The sequence below is a fragment of the Pristis pectinata genome, chromosome 11, assembly GCF_009764475.1.
Source record: "Pristis pectinata isolate sPriPec2 chromosome 11, sPriPec2.1.pri, whole genome shotgun sequence".
Classification (NCBI taxonomy): domain Eukaryota; kingdom Metazoa; phylum Chordata; class Chondrichthyes; order Rhinopristiformes; family Pristidae; genus Pristis; species Pristis pectinata.
In genome coordinates this window covers 78,718,858-78,740,970 of record NC_067415.1, presented here as the reverse complement: position 1 = coordinate 78,740,970, position 22,113 = coordinate 78,718,858, and the positions used below count along the sequence as shown (strand labels likewise).

The 22,113-nt window shown below is 40.5% G+C and overlaps 1 protein-coding gene across 2 annotated transcripts in view; it reads left to right on the top strand.

The window, feature by feature from the left end:
• The window catches only part of LOC127576251 (Krueppel-like factor 5), a 52,046-nt gene extending 31,620 nt beyond the window's left edge, over positions 1 to 20,426 (top strand). The window contains exon 4 of one of the 2 annotated variants that reach the window (XM_052026715.1): positions 18,152 to 20,426. In XM_052026715.1, coding sequence (XP_051882675.1) covers positions 18,152 to 18,330 — 179 coding nt within the window. In that variant the 3' untranslated portion in view covers positions 18,331 to 20,426. The remainder of the gene's footprint in view (positions 1 to 18,151) is intronic. The other variant, XM_052026716.1, reaches the window with a different exon arrangement.
• The last annotated feature ends 1,687 nt before the right edge of the window (positions 20,427 to 22,113 follow it).

Sequence of the window (22,113 nt, the reverse complement as noted above, 5' to 3'; positions counted from 1 at the left end):
TATGAACGGTATGCTAGACAGGTTTTTAACAGTACCTCTGTACATGTGACAATAATAAACCAATTTCAATAGAAATGCCATGAAACTTACCTTTTTGCAGCACAGTACATTACAAGACAAGGACAAACATAAGTTAACATAAACTTAGATTAATATAAATTATATGTTACTTACACGTGTGCAAAATAACAAAATAAACATAATGTCACTAGTGCAAGATTGAGAGAGAGATCCAAAGATGTATGGGTTAGGAAGTTGCGGGCATGCTATGTTGGTGCCAGAAGCGTGCCCCCAGAACACTTCACGCAAAAGATGCATTACACTGTGTGTTTCGATGTACATGTGACCAATAAAGATACCTTATCCTAAGTAGTCGGAGGTAGTGTTAAGGTTTTTCAGGTCAGTTTAAGAACCTGATGGTAGTGGGGAAGAGGCTGTTGTTGAACCTTGAGGTGTGGGTCTTCAGGCTCCTGTACCTCCTGCCTGATGGTGGCATCGAGAAGAGGGCATGGCCCAGATGGTGGGAGTCCTTAATGATGGATGTCACCTTCCTGAGACATCACTTCTTGTAGATGTACTCGATGGTGGGGAGAGTTGTACCCATGATGGCACTGGCTGAGTCCACCACTCTCTGTACCCTGGATGAACAGTTATGCAGATCAATTGTAGCACCCATATCTTTAGAATTCAAGTAATGTATTACTCTCAGTAAAACATTTAAAATTGCAAAAAACCAAAGTTAAGAGTGTGCACATGAGGATTTGGGGGAACAAAGACTTATTTCTGAATTGTTTCCAGGTATAAGCAGTCTTAGTATAATTAAGGCAGGTATTGCAAAATGTTATGTGTGTCTGATTAGCACTCCATTCTACACTTGGGTGAGGCTTGATATCACCGGAAATGTGCGGCATTTTTTATTCTTCTGTGATCCAGGTTTTTCATTGTTGTGTGAACACAGTTGCTGGCAGTCTAGACAATGCATACCACTGCTTTTGTCTCTGAAAGTCTTTAGACATGTTCTTAATGCTGGGATTGCTAAGGTAACCATTATTAAGGAGTGTCTGGCCTCATCTGTGCAACTATCAGGTTGACTCGGACAGGAATCGTTATGTAAAAATCATAAAATTATTATGGTCTTCATTGGCAGATGTTCATGCAGTCTGAATAATAGACCTGGCACACAAACTTGGGGGTAGGGTTTGAACTTTAGGGAACAAAGCCAGCTTAATTTCATGGGAAACCATTTGTAGCTGTTTGCAGGGTGTAGGTGGAACTTTTCTTCTTCAATTCAGGCAGTCCCTTGGGGATGAGAATGATTTGCTTCCCTTTTAGCCACCTCTGGACATAGAAAATGCAGACGCAGGTGGTGTAGGAGGGCTTGGCAGTTTATCTTGCCAATATATTGCTCACTGCTCCTCTGTCTTCAGGTTTACTTCTATAAGACCATAAGATATAGGAGCAGAATTAGGCCATTTGGCCCATTGAGTCTGCTCCATCATTCAATCATGGCTGATTTTTTCAACCCCATTCTCCTGCCTTCTTGGTATTGGTATTGGTTTATTATTGTCACTTGTACCGAGGTACAGTGAAAAACTTGTCTTGCATACCGTTCGTACAGATCAATTCATTACACAGTGCAGTTACATTGAGGTAATACGGACTGCATTGAGGTAGTACAGGTAAAAACAATAACAGTACAGAGTAAAGTGTCACAGCTACAGAGAAAGTGCAGTGCAGGTAGACAATAAGGTGCAAGGTCACAACAACCATAACACTTAACCCACTTACCTATCAAGAACCTATAAATCTCTGCCTTAAATACACCCAATGACTTGGCCTCCACAGCACTCTGTGGCAATGAATTCCACAGATTCACCACCCTCTGGCTGAAGAAATTTCTTCTCATCCCAATTTTAAAGTGACGCCCCTTTATTCTGAGGCTGTGCCCTCTGATCCTAGACACCCCCACTAATGGAAATATCCTCTCACCATCCACTCTATCTTAGCCTTTCTTTCAGTATCTGATAGGTTTCATTGAGATCTCCCCTCATCCTTCTGAACTTCATTAAGTACAGGCCCAGAGCCATCAAATGCTCCTCATACGTTAAGCCTTTTATTCATGGGATCTTTCTTGTGAACCTCCTCTGGACGCTTGTGTTATTGCGTTATTTCTCCTTTCATAGATGAGCATTCCATTAAACTTCCTAATTTACTGACAGCTACCTGGATTAGTTCATTGTGAACTTTCGTCCCCCAGCATAAATCTCTTTTACTTCCATGTAAGAACAACCTATGGGCAAGCTGTTGGAAAGGATTCTAAGAGATAGGATCTATGATCATTTAGAGAATCATGGACTGATTAGGAAGAGCCAGCATGGATTTGTGAAGGGAAGATCTTGCCTCACTAGCCTGATAGGGTTCTTTGAGGTGGTGACCAGGAAGATTGATGAGGGTAGTGCAGTAGATGTGGTCTACATGGATTTTAGTAAGGTGTTTGACAAGGTTCCGCATGTTAGGCTTCTTCAGAAGGTCAGAGGCCAAAGGATCCAGGGAGGCTTGGCCGTGTGGATTCAGAATTGGCTTGCCTATAGGAAGCAGAGGGTTGTGGTGGAGGGAGTGTATTCGGATTGGAGGGCTGTGACTAGTGGTGTCCTGCAGGGATGGGTTCTGGGACCTCTACTTTTTGTGATATTTATTAATGACTTAGATGAGGGGGTGGAAGGGTGGGTTAGCAAGTTTACAGATGACACAAAGATCGGTGGTGTTGTGGATAGTGTGTTGTTGAAGCTTACAGAGGGGTATTGATAGGATGCAGAGCTGGGCTGAAAAGTGGCAGATGGAGTTCAATCTGGAGAAGTGTGAGGTGGTACACTTTGGAAGGACAAACTCCAAGGTGGAATACAAGGTAAATGGCAGGATTCTAGGCAGTGTAAAGGAGCAGAGGCAGCTGGGGGTTCATATCCACAGATCACTGAAAGTTGCCACACAGGTGGATAGGGTAGTTAAGAAAGCTTATAGGATGTTAGCTTTCATAAATTGTGGGATCAAGCTTAAGAGCCGCGAAGTAATGATGCAGCTTTACAAAACTCTGGTTAGACCACATTTAGTGTACTGTGTCCAGTTCTGGTCGCCTCATTATAGGAAGAATGTGGAGGCGTTGAAAAGGGTGCAGGGGAGATTTACCGGGATGCTGCCTGGATTAGAGAGTATGGATTATGAGGAGAGACTAAAGGAGCTAGGGCTTTACTCATTGGAGAGAAGAAGGATGAGGGGAGACATGATAGAGGTATACAAGATATTAAGAGGAATAGATAGAGTGGACAGCAAGCGCCTCTTTCCCAGGGCACCAATGCTCAATACAAGAGGACATGGCTTTTAAGTAATGGGTGGGAAGTTCAAGGGAGATGTCAGAGGGAGATTTTTCACCCAGAGAGTGGTTGGTGCATGGAATGCGCTGTCTGGGGTGGTGGTGGAGGCTGATACATTGGTCAAGTTCAAGAGATTGTTAGATAAGCATATGGAGGAACTTAAGATAGAGGGATATGTGGGAGGAAGGGGTTAGATAGTTTTAGGAGTGGTTTGAAGGTCGGCACAACATGGTGGGCCGAAGGGCCTGTATTGTGCTGTATTGTTCTATGGTTCTATAAGGCCACACCACTTCTTTTCCACTTTTTCTCTCTATATTCTTGCTCATTAAATTTGATGCCATGTTGAGTGGTCGGTTGTGCTTAAGATATTTAAAACCACACTGCTTCCAAATTATGATCCAGCTGCCTGTGAGACTATATCATCCTTGACGTGCCTTTTGTGTATGTACATGTTCTCTAATGCACCAAGAACAATGGAGAGAATACCATTTCAAGTATGGTTTTACCAATAAGGAAATAGACTTTACAATATAACAACTGCAGTGCTATATTTTAATTCCTTCCCAGCCAAGTATTTGTGAATATAGAACAATACCTGTCAAGAATCTATCAATCTCTGCCTTAAAACCAGCCAATAACTTGGCCTCCACAGCCCTCTGTGGCAACGAATTCCACAGATTCACCATCCTTTTGGCTCTTCCATTCTTGGCTGTTTGTGTTTCAGAGCCATGGGTGTTTAAGCCCCAAACAGCCTTTATGGCAGTGAAGAATTCTTGCATGTTATGGATGTCATTAAGTTTCTGGATCTCCTGAGCTCTTTTGACCCACCATCCATTCTTTGAATTACTGGTGTTCTATTGGACCTTGGCCATCACGGTCTTGCAGAGCTGGTTCTATTCCACTGAGGTACGGTGGAATTTAAAATTCAAGAATGCCTTGGATTTGTGGTTAATTACCTTCTGGATCTCCTGATATTCCTTGCCAGACACTTGGATGTTTTCTGGTGGAGAAGCCAGGACCCTCTTCACCGGTGCTTTGGAGCAGTTCAGTTACTGGATACTCATGGCTCCTGTTGCTTGTTGGTGAGGAGCCATCTTTCTAGGTCCTTGTAGTCATGGTGCAGGTAATGGGGATATCCTTGCAGTCTTTCAAACAGATGGTGATATAAGCTGACAGGGTCAGGGGTGTTGCCACAACATCTTGTGTTTGTCTTTCTGGCAGTGTGGCTTATGATGAGATGATACTTTTTCCAGCAGGAGGACAATTCTGTTGGAGTTAGCTTTCCCTAGTCCTTCCTAGTGACTTGATCTTGCCAAAGAATTGCTTCTTTTCTGACGCTGACATTGAAGTTGCCCAGGAGCATCAGTTTTAACTCTTAACTGAAGACACAATAGAGTGTATTGTAAGCATTTGACTTAGTGGCTCTTTATGAACATCAAAACCTCTTAGAAAAATCTTGAAAACCGAGGCTCATGACAACAGGAGCTCATGATAGTTGCATGCAGTTATGTTAGGTCAGCAGTCCTTGTGATGAGTTGTAAGTTCCATCTTCTACTTCTACAGAAAAGGGGTTGTCTCATATCGTATTTTAAAAATAACTTGCCTGTTAGCAAAAACGGAATAGTGCATTTAACTTTCAACAAAACCATCAGTATTTGGTGTAGAATGATGTCAAGTCATAAGCGACTTTTCTTTGCAATTAATGACTACAACACCAGTGTCCTTTCTATTGCATCCATGTCTTTCTAAGGTTATATATGCTTTTCCCTTGAAGAGCAAGAGGGCGAATCTCTTACCGAAGTAAAAACAGTGAGTGCTGGAGATACTCAGCTGGTCAGGCAGAGTCTCTGGAGATAAAAACAAGAGTTGACATTTCGGACTGATGATTTTTTATCAGAAGTGTGCTGCGAGGTAGCTCCTGTGTAACTTTTCTAAGGTGGTGTGATCACATTGAGAATGTTAGTTATCTTTCCCCTTGGCTGCCCACAGCTCTCTGGATATATGGTGAGGCTATTCCATTAAGGATATAAACCCAGCGGAAATTGGGCAAGCAGAAAATCTATCTCCCTGCAAGCCACTAGTAGCTGATCTGCTCCAATTTTGTAATGTTTTTAATGCACAAGGTTCCAAATGATAGGCTAATAAAATCTAGTTCACTTTTGTTGTGGAACCAGGATAATAGAAAACCTTCAGGACCCACTAGGAAACACTAAAGCCCTCCTGAATTACCACCACTATCTGCTTCTTTACTCTTTGAATATGCAAACCAGGTCAGCCAGAGATGTTAGCTCTGTTTCTCTTGCCACAGATGCGGCCTGACCTGCTGAGCATTTCTAATGATACTTGTTTTTATTGCAGATTTCCAGCATCTGCAGATTTTTTGGATTTTCATTTGCCTCTCAATCTTGACTCTTAATAGACATCACAAATTGCCAGAGCCTCCCACCTGGAAGGAGAGGCTGTGGAGCTTCAGAGTTTTTGTGCTGGTTCTCCTGATTTAAAGACTGACCCACAGTTTAAATTGAGACCTGTGTGAAACAAAATGCATGAAGCTTGGAGAAGATCTCCTCGTGGAACAAACCAGAGTGTTTGGTCACACAAATGGTTGCATCTCGTTCATGGATGCTGCCTTGCAGTTTGAGGCAAGTGGGACAATGGGACACGCCCAAAGCCAGTAGTTCCATCAAATGAAGAAGTCTAAGCCAAGTGGGAGTGATTTGACATCCCATTCTACATGTTGACACACCACTAGACCCTAGAGCTGTGACCAGTGGTGCATCTGCTCCTTTATCTTTACACCAAGGCTGATTGGCTACTTTAAGAACTGCTGAATAGGGTCATGGATTATGTGGGTGGGGAAGGAGGGTTAAGTGGAGGTTATACAGTGCATTTCATTACTTTCCATCATTTCCAGTTGTATTTTCCATTTAAAAAAGTATTTCAATCTGTTGGAACAGCTTTTAAATAATAGACTTTGTTTTAGTTTTAAAATTTTGAAAACTATTTAAAAGCCTTCCATAGCCTTTGGCAACCATTGTGATGATGAAGGACATCTGTATATTTGGAGTCAGGGCCTATTAGTGAACCACTAGAGGCTACCAGCAACATGGAGCTCCATCTGATCAGTTGGTCCTTGTATCTGAAGGAAGCTGGGGCGGAATTAAAAGCATTCTTTTATATCCCAGATTGGCAGGTCTGTCACATGAGGAAATATTGAACAATTAGTCCCCTATCCTTTAAAGTTCAGGAAAATAAGAGGTGACCTCATTGTAGCCTTCAAACCTCTTAAAGGGCTAAACAGGGTAGATACGGGGGGGGGGGGGGGTGGGGGGGGAGGTTGGTATTGATTCTGAAATTAGGGTCCACACACTCAAAATAAAGGGAAGGCCATTTGCGATTGAAATGAGGAGGATTTTCTTCAGTTGGTGGGCTGTGAAAGCTTAGTCATTGTCGGATCTCTGGTTACTAGAGAAACCAAGCAACATGGGAATAGGCCAGAAAATGGCATTGAGGTAGAAGATCTAGTTGAATGGCCAACTCCTGTTTATGTAAAGGTCTAGATCAACATGTTGTTACAACAATTATAATTACACTGACTTCAGCCTGAATTAGTATGTTTACACTCTTTGATCTATTGTTACACGTTGCTTTTGGGAGGGTTTGGAGTTTACTACATTAGTTGGTGCTGGGAAAACAACTAGTTTTTAATCTGTGATCACACTAATTAAATTGTGTGTTTGAAAAGAAAATGGATTTTGTATCTGCTCACTAATTTTTCTTTTATATTCAACAGATTGTTTTTGTAGTAATTTGCATCACTTTAGGAAGATTTTGTTGTGGTATGCACATACTAAGTATAGAATTACTCTTAATTCCACTTCCAATAATTTGCCAGTTTACGCCCATGTCATGTAGTTATAACAATTAGAGACTGTTGTCTGTTCGGAATTACATGGAGTAATTGGTGCTGAGTTCGACATTGTTTTTCATGCTTGGTAACAAAATTCTAGGCACCAAAGTCTGTCAAATGTTGATTCAATTTTTACCATTACTTGCAGAATAATATGGGTAATTCTGCACTCCTGGGAAACAGTAAACAGCTAATAGTTTTCTAAGAGATAGAATTTCTGGTTATCAACAAGAATCACTATTGCAACATGGTCAGTGGAAAGTATGTCCCACTGATTACTCTGCTCACCACTCTGAAAACATGCTTCACTCAGCACGCTGTCGTATTTTTTTACTCCAGCTGTGATTGGGAGAATAATTAGAGGGAGCTTTTCTTCTGGGGGAAAGAAATCACCTTTAAGCAGGTTCAGACATTACTTGAGACCATTCTTTAAACAAATTGATGTGGTATTTTGAAACTTAGGCTAAATTGCCATAATTTGGCTGTGCTGTTCGTAGATCTGGCTAAAGCCTTCGACTCGGTCGGACATAAATTGATTATGAAAGCCCTACAACGTGTGGGAGCACCGAAAGTCTTTATTGACTTGGTTTTAGATCTGTACTCTAACACAACAACAGTGGTGGAGATCGGTGCGAAAAAGACCAGTAAGATCCAGATAAAAAGAGGAGTGAAGCAGGGTGACCCCCTTTCACCTATCCTTTTTAATATTGCCATGGACCCTCTAATTAGTACCCTTGAACAGCGGGGTAGAGGAGTCGAGATGGTTACACACGGGGGCAGATCGAGATGTACGGCATTAGCCTTTGCCGATGATATTGCCATACTGAGCGAGTCATATAATGGCATGCTCAGTAACATCAGTATATTGAGCACATTCTGTGATGCGACCGGTTTAGAGGTCAACGTGAGGAAGACGAAAGGTTTTCACTTCCTGAGTGGGCGTAAAACCCACGTGTATAATCTGAAAGAGCCGTGGCAGTTCGGTAATGATAAGATCGCTTATATCCCACCTGGAGAGATCGAAAAATATCTAGGAGCAAGGATCGATCCATGGTGTGGCATTTCCATCGAGGATGTTAAATCCAAGTTGAAGCACTGGTTCGACGCCCTGCGGAGGGCGAAATTGAAACCAATCCAGAAAATCGAACTGCTAAAGACCTATATTATACCGAGGGTCTATTACCAACTAATCTTAACGGAGGCCTCTCAAAATGAGTTGGTGGACCTTGATCGGCTTGTGAGAACAACAGCTAAAGAAATTCTCCATCTCCCCAATGATACTAGTCGAACAAAATATGCTGCACATTAGGATCAAGTTACTGCAATTTAAGCAACCAATTCAAGCTGGTGATTAGCCATCTATAATGAGGCTTCAGCTGCTAACATCTCACAATGAGGGCGTTTTGCTCCAAATTGCATCATCCTCTAATGCTAAACTTTAAACTTAATTGGAGTAAATCTGATTGGATTGTCATTAATATATTGGATTCAAGCATGATGGAGTGGATACATTAAATGCTGACGTGTCAACCCTGTGTCTCAGGGTATTGTGTTCTCAGTGTAAAATATACATAGGCGTTGAAGTGAACTGTGATTACATGCCTTAGTTGAATCCAAATTTGCTGCACTGCTTCTGTGTAATTTGAACTGGAGAGCCCTCAAATTTAATATTTCTTTGTCTGGGAATGCTTGGGTACAATGGTAAAACATGATTCGTGTTTTAACAAAAAAGAACAAGTTCAAGCAATGTGATATGGAGCATTGCCAAAAGTGCGATGCAAGTGTTGAACTGAAAAGCTAAAAACTGCAGATGTTGCAAATCTGAAATAAAGAAAGAACAAAGTGCAGGAGATATTCAATGGGTCAGGCAGCAACTGTGGATGGAGAAATACAATGTCCCTTCAGAGTTAAACTGAATTTAATTAAAAAGAAAACTTTAAAGGAATATTCAAAATGGGATTGGCATGGATTCAGCCTGAAGTGTTTTCATTCAAAATGTAAATCCATTTTATATGGTCTATAAAACAAGCTAAATATAGCTGGATGGTATAATGTAGGACAAAATAAACATTTGCATTTTTATAGCATCTTTCACATACCTCTCGGGGTACATCGACATGCTCTAAAGCCAATGAATTACTTTTGAAGTGTAGTCACACTGCTGACATTCTGGTTGCCGTAGTTTTGAAACTCAGACTCCCAACATCCTCTGTTACTGCAGTTATACCACTAATGGCATTTTGACCCTTGATAAAATTGGCAAAACATTTCCAAAACTGAACTTTGAAATATTTTTGCACAGTAAATTGAGAACAAGGTGGCTGGAAACTCATGGGGCAATCTTTTCTTCAAAGGGTGCTGAAAGCAGTGTGCTTGAATATACTTAAGGCCGCGGTAGGTTAGGAGGCTAAGGATTACCATAGGTAGATGAGTATGCAGAGTTGAGGTTACAATCAGATCCTGATCTTATTAAACGTCGGTAGAGACTTGAGGAGATGAGTGGCCTACTCCTGCCATTCATATAAATACCAACACAAACCCTGTTGAGCCAATAAACTGTAAATTCTGTGCAATTTTAAATCCTTTGGAAGAAAGAGAAAAATGCAGACAATGCAACGCTAAATGTGATACTTGAAATGATATTACATAATATGGATGGTATTATTCAAGTGTGCATGTATCAAAATTTTATACGGGGCAGACACTTTCCTGGTCACTTTTGATGATAAAGGTCCTATTTTAGTTATACTGTAGCCATTCCATCCCAAGGTTGATGCTATGTACAAGTTTCACTTCACATTTGCATTCTCCTTGTTATGTAACTCTCTGCTGCTTTGCTTTAAGGATCTGGTAATAATGAATTGCAATATTTTTGGCTAACTTTCACTGCAGGGACCCAACGACTTGAACTGTTTGTGCAGTTGGCACTTGGGTTGGGGAGGTTGTATTGAGGCTGGAGGGCACACCACGAAGTGTCTCTGTTGTTAGAGATTCCCTTTTAAGCATTTTTTTTAACAGAATAGAAGTGTTTTGCTCATTCTAGTTTCTCAGGCATCCCCTCATTGCTGGCAGCATGTAGCACTACAGTAAATGAAAATCAAAAGAAGTCTGTGGATGCTGGAAATCTGAAATAGAAACAGTAAATGCTGGAAATACTCAGCAGGTCAGTCAGCACATGTGGAGAGAGAAATAGAGTTGACATATCTTCTCAAAGGTTGCATCTGAGACAACAGGTCTTCAACTTGAAACATTACCTCTGCTCTTTTTTCCACTGATGCTGCCTGACCTGCTAAGTATTTCCAGAGACACAAGAGATTCTGCAGATGCTGGAATCTGTAAGTATTTCCAGCGTACTCTGTTTTTATTTCATATAAGACTGCATCTATCATTTTTAAGCATCTCCAACCCAGTCGTCTGCTATGTGGTAGGACATGAGTAAAAGCAATTCAATTTGAGGATATTAACTTTTCAGCTCTATTTCTGTCTGCTGGTGTATCCACTATGGGTAGCACCAGATGAACCAGAATGAGCAAAACACTTCTGTTAAAAAGAACATTTAAGAAAGAATCTCTGACAACTGAGATACTTCATGCTTAAAATTCCTGTTGAGTGTTTCCAGCATTTTCTGTTTCTATTTCAGACTTCCAGCATCTGGAGGTTTTATTTCATTTTCATTTACTGCAGTTTTGTATGGCTGTGCACTGTCCTAATCACTATGGACGTATGACTCATTTTGTGTGGGTTAATGACAGTTTCGAGTTTCCACTGAAGAGCTAGCCTGGCACTGCCCAACGTCACAACAGAAACAGGAAACACTGGGAGAGCATTGGACACGACCACTATTCGTGTGTTTTTAAAAAAATCCAGATCCTTGGCATTCAGTCCATTGGTATTCACAGGAATGCTGAACTCTGAAAGAACTGCTGATTAGAATTTTACGGAATATCACAAACTGTCTTCATTTGTGCATGTACGTCAACCTAATTGGATATTTAAAACTATTTTGCAACAAGACCAGGAATAAAAGTGCAGTTGCTTATTTTGTTGGAGAAACTTTTGTTAGTGTTTTGGAGTTGCAAATCATCTGCTCAATCAAAGCATTTATAGCGTTACATTCTTGCTTTTCTCTTTCCACAAAGGGATTGATGAGAATGGGCAATAATATTTTCTTGTTGTTGAAGAATTTGCTTAAATGACTATTTGCTGAACCATAGCCACCCATGGTGGATTGGCTGCCTGTACCAGAGTCTCCTGCAGTTGGATTGAGCCAGGACCATGTGATATAGCCTTCTGTGCACATTGGTTCATGAATTTTGTAATTAGAATGTCACAGCTGGTGTTTCCAACTGATGAATTTATAATCTCATCCAGTCTTAACCACTGATGTGGTCATACTTTCTCTGCTCACTTACATTTTGCTCCACTGTTTTTGGTGTCTCAACTTCTTAAGGCCCATCTTCCACGGATCCTGAAGTTGCTGGACTTCTTTCCCTGGTCTATGTTGTTGCTTTCACTGTGATTCCGGGTGCAGGATTCCACAGGGACAGGTTCCAGCACATCAGAGTTCGTGGTAATGCTCAGTAGTGCAAGGACTCTGTGTCATAAAGACCCTATGCACGCACGTTTGGTGCTGGCCAGTGAAGTCTTGACCCTTGTCTCAGCAGCTGTCAACCCTTTCACTGTTATTGAATGTTTGTGACTGTGTTTGACACAATTGTTCCAAATTACTCAGGATCTGTTGAAAAGAAAATGTTAAACATTCAAATTAGAGGGTATTGTCTTCATTCTCTCTCTGTCTCCCTCTGTCTCTGTCTCCCTCTGTCTCTGTCTCCCTCTGTCTCTGTCTCTGCCTCTTTTTCTCTCTTCCCCCATTTCCCCTCTCCCCTCCTTTCTCTCTCAGCCTCTTTCTCTCTTCCCCCTCTTCCCCCTTTCTCTCTCCACTCTCCCTCTCCCCCTCTCTCTCTCTTCCCCCCCCTCGCCCTCTTTCTCTTCCCCTCTTGAATAAAGTAGAAGACGCACCTTTCTCCCAGCACCCAAATTATCCCATTCATTTTTATCAGCACAAACCTGGTGTGGTACTGTCATCTTGGGATTGGTGGCATTTAGTTACAGCAGAAGGTGGCACTTCATCAAATTATCAGAGAAGCCAGTTTCAGGCTTCCTGTCAGGAGATAGGGGTGGAGTTCATGATGGTGTGTGAATATAACCATCTTGGGGTTATGAAGTTAATTGCCGTAACAACAACTGACATAGCATCATGAACAAAATATCGCAAGGTGCTTCACAGGAGTATTATCAAACTAGAATTGATGATGAGCCACAGATCAAGCCTTTGGGGTGGATGGAGGAGGGAGAGGTAGAGATGTGTAGACTATGAATTCCAGAGCTTAGGACCTTGCCAGATAAAGGTGTTGCCACTGATCATGCCTGGAAATGGGTCCACGCATATCAGAGAGGTCTAAGGGCTGGAGAAGGTTAGGTGAAGTCATTGAGTATTAAGGGAAGAAACAAACAAATCGCTGAAAACTTTCAGCAGGTTGTATGGCATCTGTGGAAAGAAAACATCACGTTTCAGGTCAGAGATCTTTCATCAGAATGTAACTGGAGGTACTTCACCAAGTTGGAAGGGTTAAGTTAGAAGTGATGGTGGAGTAGTAGCAACTTCAAACGTTCTGGCAACATTGACTCTGCCTACTTTCCACAGATGCTGTGAGTTTCCAGCAATTTTTCTTATTTCAGATTTCCAGCCTCTGCAGTTTTCTTGATTTCCATTAACTGAGAGATATGAAAGCCCACCAAGTTGTTGAACGCTGTTCGGCTGTCAATGTGTAGGTCAGTGAAGGACTGAAAAATTCTGACTGGCTGGCTCACTCCTGGCCTTTCTCCAGGGAAGGCACTCTTTCCCTGCCTCTCCACAACCCACCTCATTTACATATGACTCATGTCTGTCATGTGACTGTAGTCAACTTTTGCAATTCTCTCCGTAAACTAGTCTGCAAAAGAAGTTACGATCTATAAAAGCCATTTTGTATTTACAAGAAATATAGAATTAAAAAACTACTTTTAATTAACAATGCAACCGACTCCTTTGCCCTATCAATACTTAAAGAATGTCCTTTTACCCTGAAAGAACCATGTATTAATCGTACTTACTGTGTATATTAAAATGAATAAAGTATATTTTGAAACAAAAGGACAACTGTTTTTTAAAAAAATAGAAAGCTATATATAATACAGAACATTCAGGTCCTCAGTTTTATTCCAAGCCATATCACTTGATATACACGATATTGGCATTACATCAGTTTTTCTTTTTATATTTCAAAACTTTATTCAAAATAGATACAGTGTGCTTCCAGTTGGCACATTGTAAGAGAATGCATTGAATTTCTGGTGCAATGAATGCAAGGATGTGCATCAATTGTATTCAGTGTATATATTATGAATAAAGCATAGTGATGCTATATATTAGTGATTTGTAATAAAATATGCAATGTATTATGTACATTTTCATTTTTATAAATAGAGCCTACAGTTCCTTAAAACTTTGGGGCTTTTGTTGCTACTGATTTAACTTTGCTAACTTGATAAAGTGCCTTCAGATGTGTCTCTGCGATGGAGACATTATATGCCTGAAATTGTTCCTGTTTTGTAGACTGTTTTGTTTGTCTGCAGTACCAATTCTTAACCTGGATTTGTACAGTATTTGCAAATTGCTTTGGAAGGATTTTTACTGTGTGTTGACAGGTTCTGGGAAGTTATGTGGCTATAATTAACTTCAGTTGAAGTAGAAGTTTGGAGATGTAGAAAGGCACGGTAGCATAGCGGTTAGCGCAACGCTATTACAGCGCCAGTGATCGGGGTTCGATTCCCGTCGCTGTCTGTAAGGAGCTTGTACGTTCTCCCGTGTCTGCGTGGGTTTCCTCTGGGTGCTCCGGTTTCCTCCCACATTGCAAAGATGTACGGGTAGGTTAATTTGGGTTTAAAAAATGGGTGGCGTGGACTCGTTGGGCCGGAAGGGTCTGTTACCATGCTGTAAATAAAATTTAAAATTTAAAAAAATAATTTAATTAAAAAAAAAACCTGTCAACATACAGTAACCATTCGAATGGATTAATCTTCCAAGAAAATTAGTGGCATTAAACCCAGATATATAATAACATGCATGGATTCTACAGTGAGGGGATTTGAGGATCTTTCTGGCTGATTAAAGTACAATGAGAACAACAGTGTCTCTCTCTCACCTGCAGCTATTGTCTGATATTGTGATTTATAAGTATGTGAGGCATTGTTTTAGAATCAATGGCAGTAGACACGCTTTCACTTGTTTATATACCCTTACTACCAGCTAAAGCACAATATTCTTCTTGTCATAGAGTAATGCAGCATGTAAACAGGCCCCTCGGTCCAACTTGTCCATGCCGACCCTGGTGCCCACCAAGCTAGTTCCATTTACCCATCTTTGGCTCATATCCCTCTAAAGCCCCTCCTATCCATATATTTATTCAAATATCTTTTTGTAGTGTTACATAGAACATTACAGCACAGTACAGGCTCTTTGGCCCACGATGTTGTGCCAACATTTTATCCTGCTCTAAGATCTTTCTAACCCTTCCCTCCCACATAGCCCTCCATTTCTCTATCATTCATGTGCCTGTCTAAGAGTTTCTTAAATGTCCCTAATATACGTATCTGCCCCCACAACCTCTGCCAGCAGAGCGTTCCACGCACCCACCACTCTCTGTGTAAAAAAAAACTTACCTCTGACATCCCCCTTATACCTTCCTCCAATCACCTTAAAATTATGCCCCCTCGTGTTAGCCATTGTCGTCCTGGGAAAAAGTCTCTGACTCTCCACTCGATCTATGCCTCTTATCATCTTGTACACCTCTATCAAGTCACCTCTCATCCTCCTTCTCTCCAAAGAGAAAGGCCCGAGCTCACTCAACCTAGACAGAGATGCAGGTGTCCTAAATTATTTCATGAGGATCTGTTGCCAGCTTTGAAATGGAGGAATTTATCATTGCATTTTTGGAATGATCTCTCATTGTTCCAGGTTAGGATTAAACTTCAGCACCGGAAGCATACTTGGCAACAAGGTTATAAAGTGTCTAAAGAATATGATCTTTAAAGTCAGTCTGGTTTTCAGTGTGTTAGCCTTGTTGTTAGGTTGTGAGTCTTTGAATATCATTGCAGAAGGCTTGACGTCATTAGTGACTGAAGCCCAGCTGGTTGAATCGGTCTTTTCACCAGATCCTGTTGGAGATGTTGCTCTTTTCCTGCTCAATGGAAACTCCACCCACATGTTTGGGTGGGCGAAAGGATCTTGAAGCACTTTCCAAAGAACAAGGAGTTGTATCCAGAGCAATATTTCCACTTCAAACAAGACAATCAAAATAGCTTCACTGAGTATTCACTTTGCTTGGTTTTGCGAAGTCTTTCAACATGCTCATTGACCACTACATCTGCATAACGACAATGATGACTTCAGAAGTAATTAATTGGCTGAACAAAGCCTCAGAATGTTCTGAATACACAATGAGCTGCTATGTAAATGCAAGCTCTTAGCAATATTGCACTTGATTTTAAGGCAACCATATTTTAAAATGGACCTATATATTACTAGGAAGTTTTGATAGTCTGTTATAAATTGTATGCAATTTATTTTGCATGTCTAAGACAAATGAAAATCAGCTAAACAAGTAATAATAAACATTATAAATATTTGAATGTTATATATTAGAGTTGCAGAATTAAAGGAAAAATGAATTTGCTGTTCTGGTCCAATTTTATCACTGCAGTGATACTTGCAGGACGATGTCTTGCTTTAAAAGGAGGAAAATTGAACTCTGCAGCTGAGGATGGAACAGTAACAGTAAAGGCACAGTGGCCTCCAGCCCTCTTAGAGGCATGATGGGACCTGAAAATAAAAAGCAAAATAACTGAGCATTATTAAAAATGGAACTGGCACTAATTTGGCTAGAAACCATCTTTCAGCATTCTTAATAAAAGAAATTCAGTGAAGTAGTGAAAATGCATAAGCTTCGATGGAAATATCATAAACTTGATTTTAAAACATTTTTTATCTCCTTGAACATGGGTTGTTACTTATTGGTAATTCCTTCACTCTTAGCCAATCAGTCAGTGGAGTGCATAAGTCTAATCATTTGGAGAGAAGCTCCTTAAAGAATAAGATCCAAGAAAATGACAGTTTCTACATCTTTCTGCAGATATAAATAAGAAAGTGAGAACATACAAAATTAAAAACAAGGCTGGGCCATTTGGCCCTTTGGGTCTGCTGTGCTTTTTAATAAGATCATGCCTCAAACCTCCTATTCTGCCCCGTCACCATAACCAAAATCTATCTCAGGCTTGAATATGCTCAACAGCTGGACATTCATAGCCCTCTGAACTGAAGAATTTCAAAGAATTGCAATTTGCAAAAGGAAATTTCTCCTAATCTTGGTCTGAAATGGCCAGCCCTTTATCCCAGGATTCTGCTCTTTGAGAATAAGTAACCTCTTGGCAGCTGCTCTGCCAGTCCCTCGATGGTATATGTTTCGTATGTTGGAATCACCTTTTATTCTTCTGACCTCAAGTCAGTAAGAAGCCTGAGTTTCTCAACTGCTTTTCATAGGGCAGTCAATCATTCCAGGAATAGATCCATGTAGATATGCAGTGGGTTTCCTCCATGTCCAATAGACCTTTCCCTCCGTATAGAGCCTAAATGCACACTGTATGCCAAATTGGTCTCAACAAAAACTTGCACCTATTTAGTGACTCTTCCTTTATTTTGTCTCGGTCTCTCTTCCATTAAAGGCTAGTTTACCAGTTGCCTTCCTAATTGTGTGATGTACCTCCACGTTTACTTCCTACATCTCCCCAGAACCATTGCACTCAGATCCCATCCCATTGCCAACGTTTACCAGCTTCTCTTCATATAAGAGGAAATTCTGTCAACTTTGGTAGGAAGAATGGAAAAGAACCTCATACTTTCCCATTTTGTACTCTATTCCTAATCCATACATGTGACTCCCACAGCTTATTTTCCCATTCTGCCTTTCTATCATTGTGTAATGTTTTCTTTTTATCTAAGTTTTTCACTGCACCTCAGTGCATGTGACAATAATAAACCAATTTACTAAGTCATTGAGGCAAATTCTGCTTAGCTGTGGGCCACTTACCTGTGACATTCCATTAGTAATGGGTCTGGTAACCCAGAAGAGACCCCTTTATTCCTGTTGTTTTGTATCCTGTAACCATTCCCCTCTTTGTCTCAAAATATTATCCTCAACTCGGTGGGTCATTGCTTTTTGTGAAAAACCTGTAAGTTCTTCTTTAGCCAAAGTCTTTTGAAAATCCAGGTACATTACATCTACTGGCTCCACTAATCCACACTCAAAAACTTATTACAATTGTCAAATGTGATTTTTTTTTCCCCTTCAATAAAACCTTACTGAATCTGACTAGTAATATTATGATTTTTAAATTGCTCTGTTACCCTATCCTTAATGGATCCCGGCAGAGTTGAGGATTGGGCAGGCAATTAGAGCTGGGGCCAAGATTCAGTCACCCTTGACCTTATTGAATATCGGAGCATGCTAAAAAGGGTGATGCCTATTATTTCTTATAAACATATCTTACAATCTCTGTCTAATTCAAGTATTCTTTGCCCACACTTTACATCACTCGTGCATCAGCTGTAGTCTCTGGATTGAACTTGACTGCATCTGAAGATTTCCATGATTTTGTGCATGGATGTGATCCAGAGGCGCTTGCATGTTTTTAATCAAATGCAATAACTGTGCCAGCCAACCAGAATATTAGTGATGTTGCTGAAAAGTAATTAATGCCAGTGTCCTTTCCATTCTAGGTGAGAAACCTTACCAGTGCACCTGGGAAGGCTGCGACTGGAGATTTGCGCGCTCGGATGAACTGACTCGCCATTTCCGGAAACATACCGGAGCAAAGCCCTTCCAGTGCTCAGTGTGTAGCCGCAGCTTTTCCCGCTCCGACCACTTAGCTCTGCACATGAAAAGACACCAGAACTAGGACGTGGATCCACCCTGAAGCGGCTCTTCTTCACATAAAGAAGATGTTGTTGTTCAAACAACACTCCAGGCTCCTGTTTATGTAAACCTTGCTGTCAGGGCTCCTTTGCTTCAGTCTAGAGTAAAGGAGGTTTCAATGAAATGCATAACTTTCACTTAAGGTTTGAAAACTGGAACTGTGTATATTGTGTACATACTCACTGGGACTTGGGAACTGTGTTGAATAAGCAAACTTTATGAAATTTATAATAGGGATTGATTTACCTGATTATTTTAGATTTGCTGTATGTTAAACTAAGCTCTCGTCCATTTCATAGACACACTTGCACTACAGTGTAGTTGCTAATATTATTTACAACTGCCAAGTTCACAGGATAAAACTTTCTCTTATGTTTTGACCAAAGCACTGTATGGTCTTGGCAGTGTTTAGTAAATGTAGCTGAGGACATTGAGTAAAGAGGGCACAATGTGGACTAACACAGCTAATATTATCTACTGAATACAGAAAGGGAATTCAGCCTAGCGAATACTTGAGGTTTTTGAATCACTTTATGAAAGTCTATATCAGCAGGATGTGGGTGTTGAATTTAACTGTACAACTGCAAATGGTTGCTTTGGTGGGTCAGCTTACCTGAGCTTAATGAGGCAACAAAGCAGAACCAGCATATCTTTGGAGTGCTTTTGTATTGCTTTCTGTGAATGGAAAATTAATTGCTTTTGAGATTTTTGGAGAGCTGATCTAGACTGGCCCTGGCGAACCCTGTTCTCTTATCCTCCTCCTCTTGAGCCCTGTGACAGTCTTACATGGCATTACTTGGAGGAAAGACTTCAGGTCATGTTTGCCAAAGTTCCTGACAGTCAGGAAACCACATCTTGGGTTTGAAACCCTAAATTACAGGAGTTTCACTTTTCAGTTCCAAGTACGATTAGGGTTGTAATTTACTTCTCCGACTCGGGAGTTAACTCTCCAGTTTTAACATCACAGCGAGGTGATAAGTGGTGTATAAATATGGCCAAAAATAGCCTCTGCGTGGATTGGAAATCACCAAAGCCTTGTGGAATTGGATTAATCCTCAAGAGGCTGACTCTATAGTTATTTTAGCACTCCATTCCACTTTAAAACTACTGCTGCAATAAAGGTATTTATATGTGTGTGTATATACTGTACAGACAGTGGCACTGACACTGAATAGAACGTCTCATTCTGCACTCAAAAATAGGGGAACTATTCTTCTATTGTGTTTTATTAAATATATTGTTTTTTTAAAATAAAGAACAATTTGACATGACTTTTTTTTTCCTGATAAACTTCTGTTATGTTTTAAGCCTAATCAGGCAGTTGAGAATTCAGTTTAATCATAGCTAGACGCAGGATGTTGGATTAGTATTGTGTGCAGAAAGCTTCAGAGGAACATTATCTCTTGTTTGCATATGGTGGCAGTCCTATCCAAAGAAAATCGTGGTTCCTATTGTGTGGAGATCCCGATCCGATCACCTCTGATCTTTTTAATAACTTGGGAGAAAATAGGAAAAAGACTGCAGTTCGCTTTTTAAACTGTTGAATTATAATGCTGTAACTCTTAATTTGTGGTAAAAGTGCTTTTCTAGTTAAGTGGGAATTTCGCAGGTATGGATGTTATTAATAAAGGGCTAACTAATTTAAAGAAGGCATTTGAAACCAAAGGATAACCTCTACCTGGCTCTGATTTTGTAACACAAAAGAAATCTGTTTAAGATAATTATCCACTTGTTTTATTTATTTCTAATCATAAAATGGCTTTCTAAATGGTTCTTGAATAAACCTGATAAATTATAGCATTCTCCATTGCAAATACCTGGCCAAAAACAACTGGCAATAATAATATGTAAATAACAGTGGAAGATGTATATAACTTTTTTAAGATGCGACAAAGGTTATACTTTGAACAACTGAGCAAAAGTGGCTGTATCATTTTACTTTGGCTCAAATGAGATATTACGTTGTATTTCCTTTTAAGTTGTAGTTGTATACTGCGTTTTACAATCTGCATTACATAAAATGAGATTTGTTCTTTTGAGAGGGGCACATGTTTAAAAAAATCAGTAATAAATTGTTTTAAAAAGAAAAGACAATTCTTTTTCCTATTCATTAACATTTTACAGTAGTGACTGCTCTTCACTATTTATTTGACTGCAGGACATTCTGAAAGGTACTAAAAGGTTCTGAAATTCCCCAAAGGAAATGAAAACAGAAAATGCTTCAAGTTTCTTTAACTCTGTTTCTCTTTCCACAGATGCTGACTGTCCTGCTGGCTGTTTCCAGCGTTTTCCATTTTTATTTCAGATTTCCAACATCAGCATTTTTTTGGTTTTTCATATAAAGGAAATCGTTTCATAATCATCTGTTCAGCCTAATATAGGCACTTTGTTACAGATGCAACTGCCAAACCAAGGGTATCTGCTAACACTGTAATTTTCTTAATGACTAGCTCATTTGAAATACAAAATGGTTGGGCCATTGGGGGATGGGTGGGTGGGGGAGGAGTAGATGTGGGGAAGAAATTTAAGTTCAGTGAGACTGAATTTTGGAAGGGGAATACAATGTGTCATAACTGAATTGTGCAATTAGCACAATCGACAGGTGACTAAGTTAAAGGCATAGGTACCTTTCCAACTTTCAATATAATCTCTGTGAAGAACATCAGTAGATTGGGTAGTAGGTATTACACCATATATAAAATGGTTAGAAATGTCCAGTCCAATTTCACAACTGGGACAATTTACCTGGAAATGACGGGTGGTGAGATTTACTCTGGGAAACCTGTAGACACATTGTCTGGAGCTCCAGGTAGGACAATGTAGTGTTGCTTTATTACTCAGAGATAAGCAATCCAATTTTGATTTCACCCAAAACAAATCTCACCACCCATCATTTCCAGGTAAAATTGTCACTGCTGTGAACTTGGAGTGGACATTTCTAACCACTTCTCATCTGTGTGCCTGATGTTTTGCCTGGGTCATGCATGCATTAAATGACGTCAACATCTGTGTTATATGTGCTTCTGCCCACACCGACAACAATTGACACACAGAGCTGCACATAATAATGGTGTGCAATAGCCTCACTAGGAGAACATTTTGCCAGTCTTCTTGCTATTCAAAGCAACACTCTGCTGACATCAGGAGAACTGACTGGGCAGCCAGAGAAGGGACTGTTCACATAATGTCCGATGTCAACAATGTACTTAAATGGAGGATTATCTCCAGTTCTTTTGCTGCTGAGGTTTTCATTCAATGGTTCCTCAGTGGTGACAGTGCTGGCAGCACTCCATTACTGAAAGCATTCTTAAAGCATGGTTGATCACATATCGGGTGACGGTGTGAGGCAAAGGCACGTCCATCAGTGAAAGACCTGCTGCTGGAGATTCTGTAGAGACGCAGCACCCTAGAGCTCTGGACAAAGGATTTCCAGGTTTTCTAAGGTTTGAGATGGAAGGACCTTTGGCCACAGTTGACCCTGGACTGCTCTCTCTGCGGAGGTCAAGGTTACAATGACTTCCTTGCCACAGGATGCTTCTGATCTCCACCATACAAAATAATTTCCTGCACACCACAGCATCGGAGAGGTCACCCAGGTATCACATTGACAATGAAATGATTTCATTTACTTGGACTTCAGTGAGGAATGGGATTTTCCAGCATTCCTAGAATCCCATTGTCTGCTCCCCTGGGCCATAAGGGTTCCCATTGAAGACCTGTAAATGTACGAACAAGAAGGGTTTCCACTCCCTCAATGCAGCTCCCG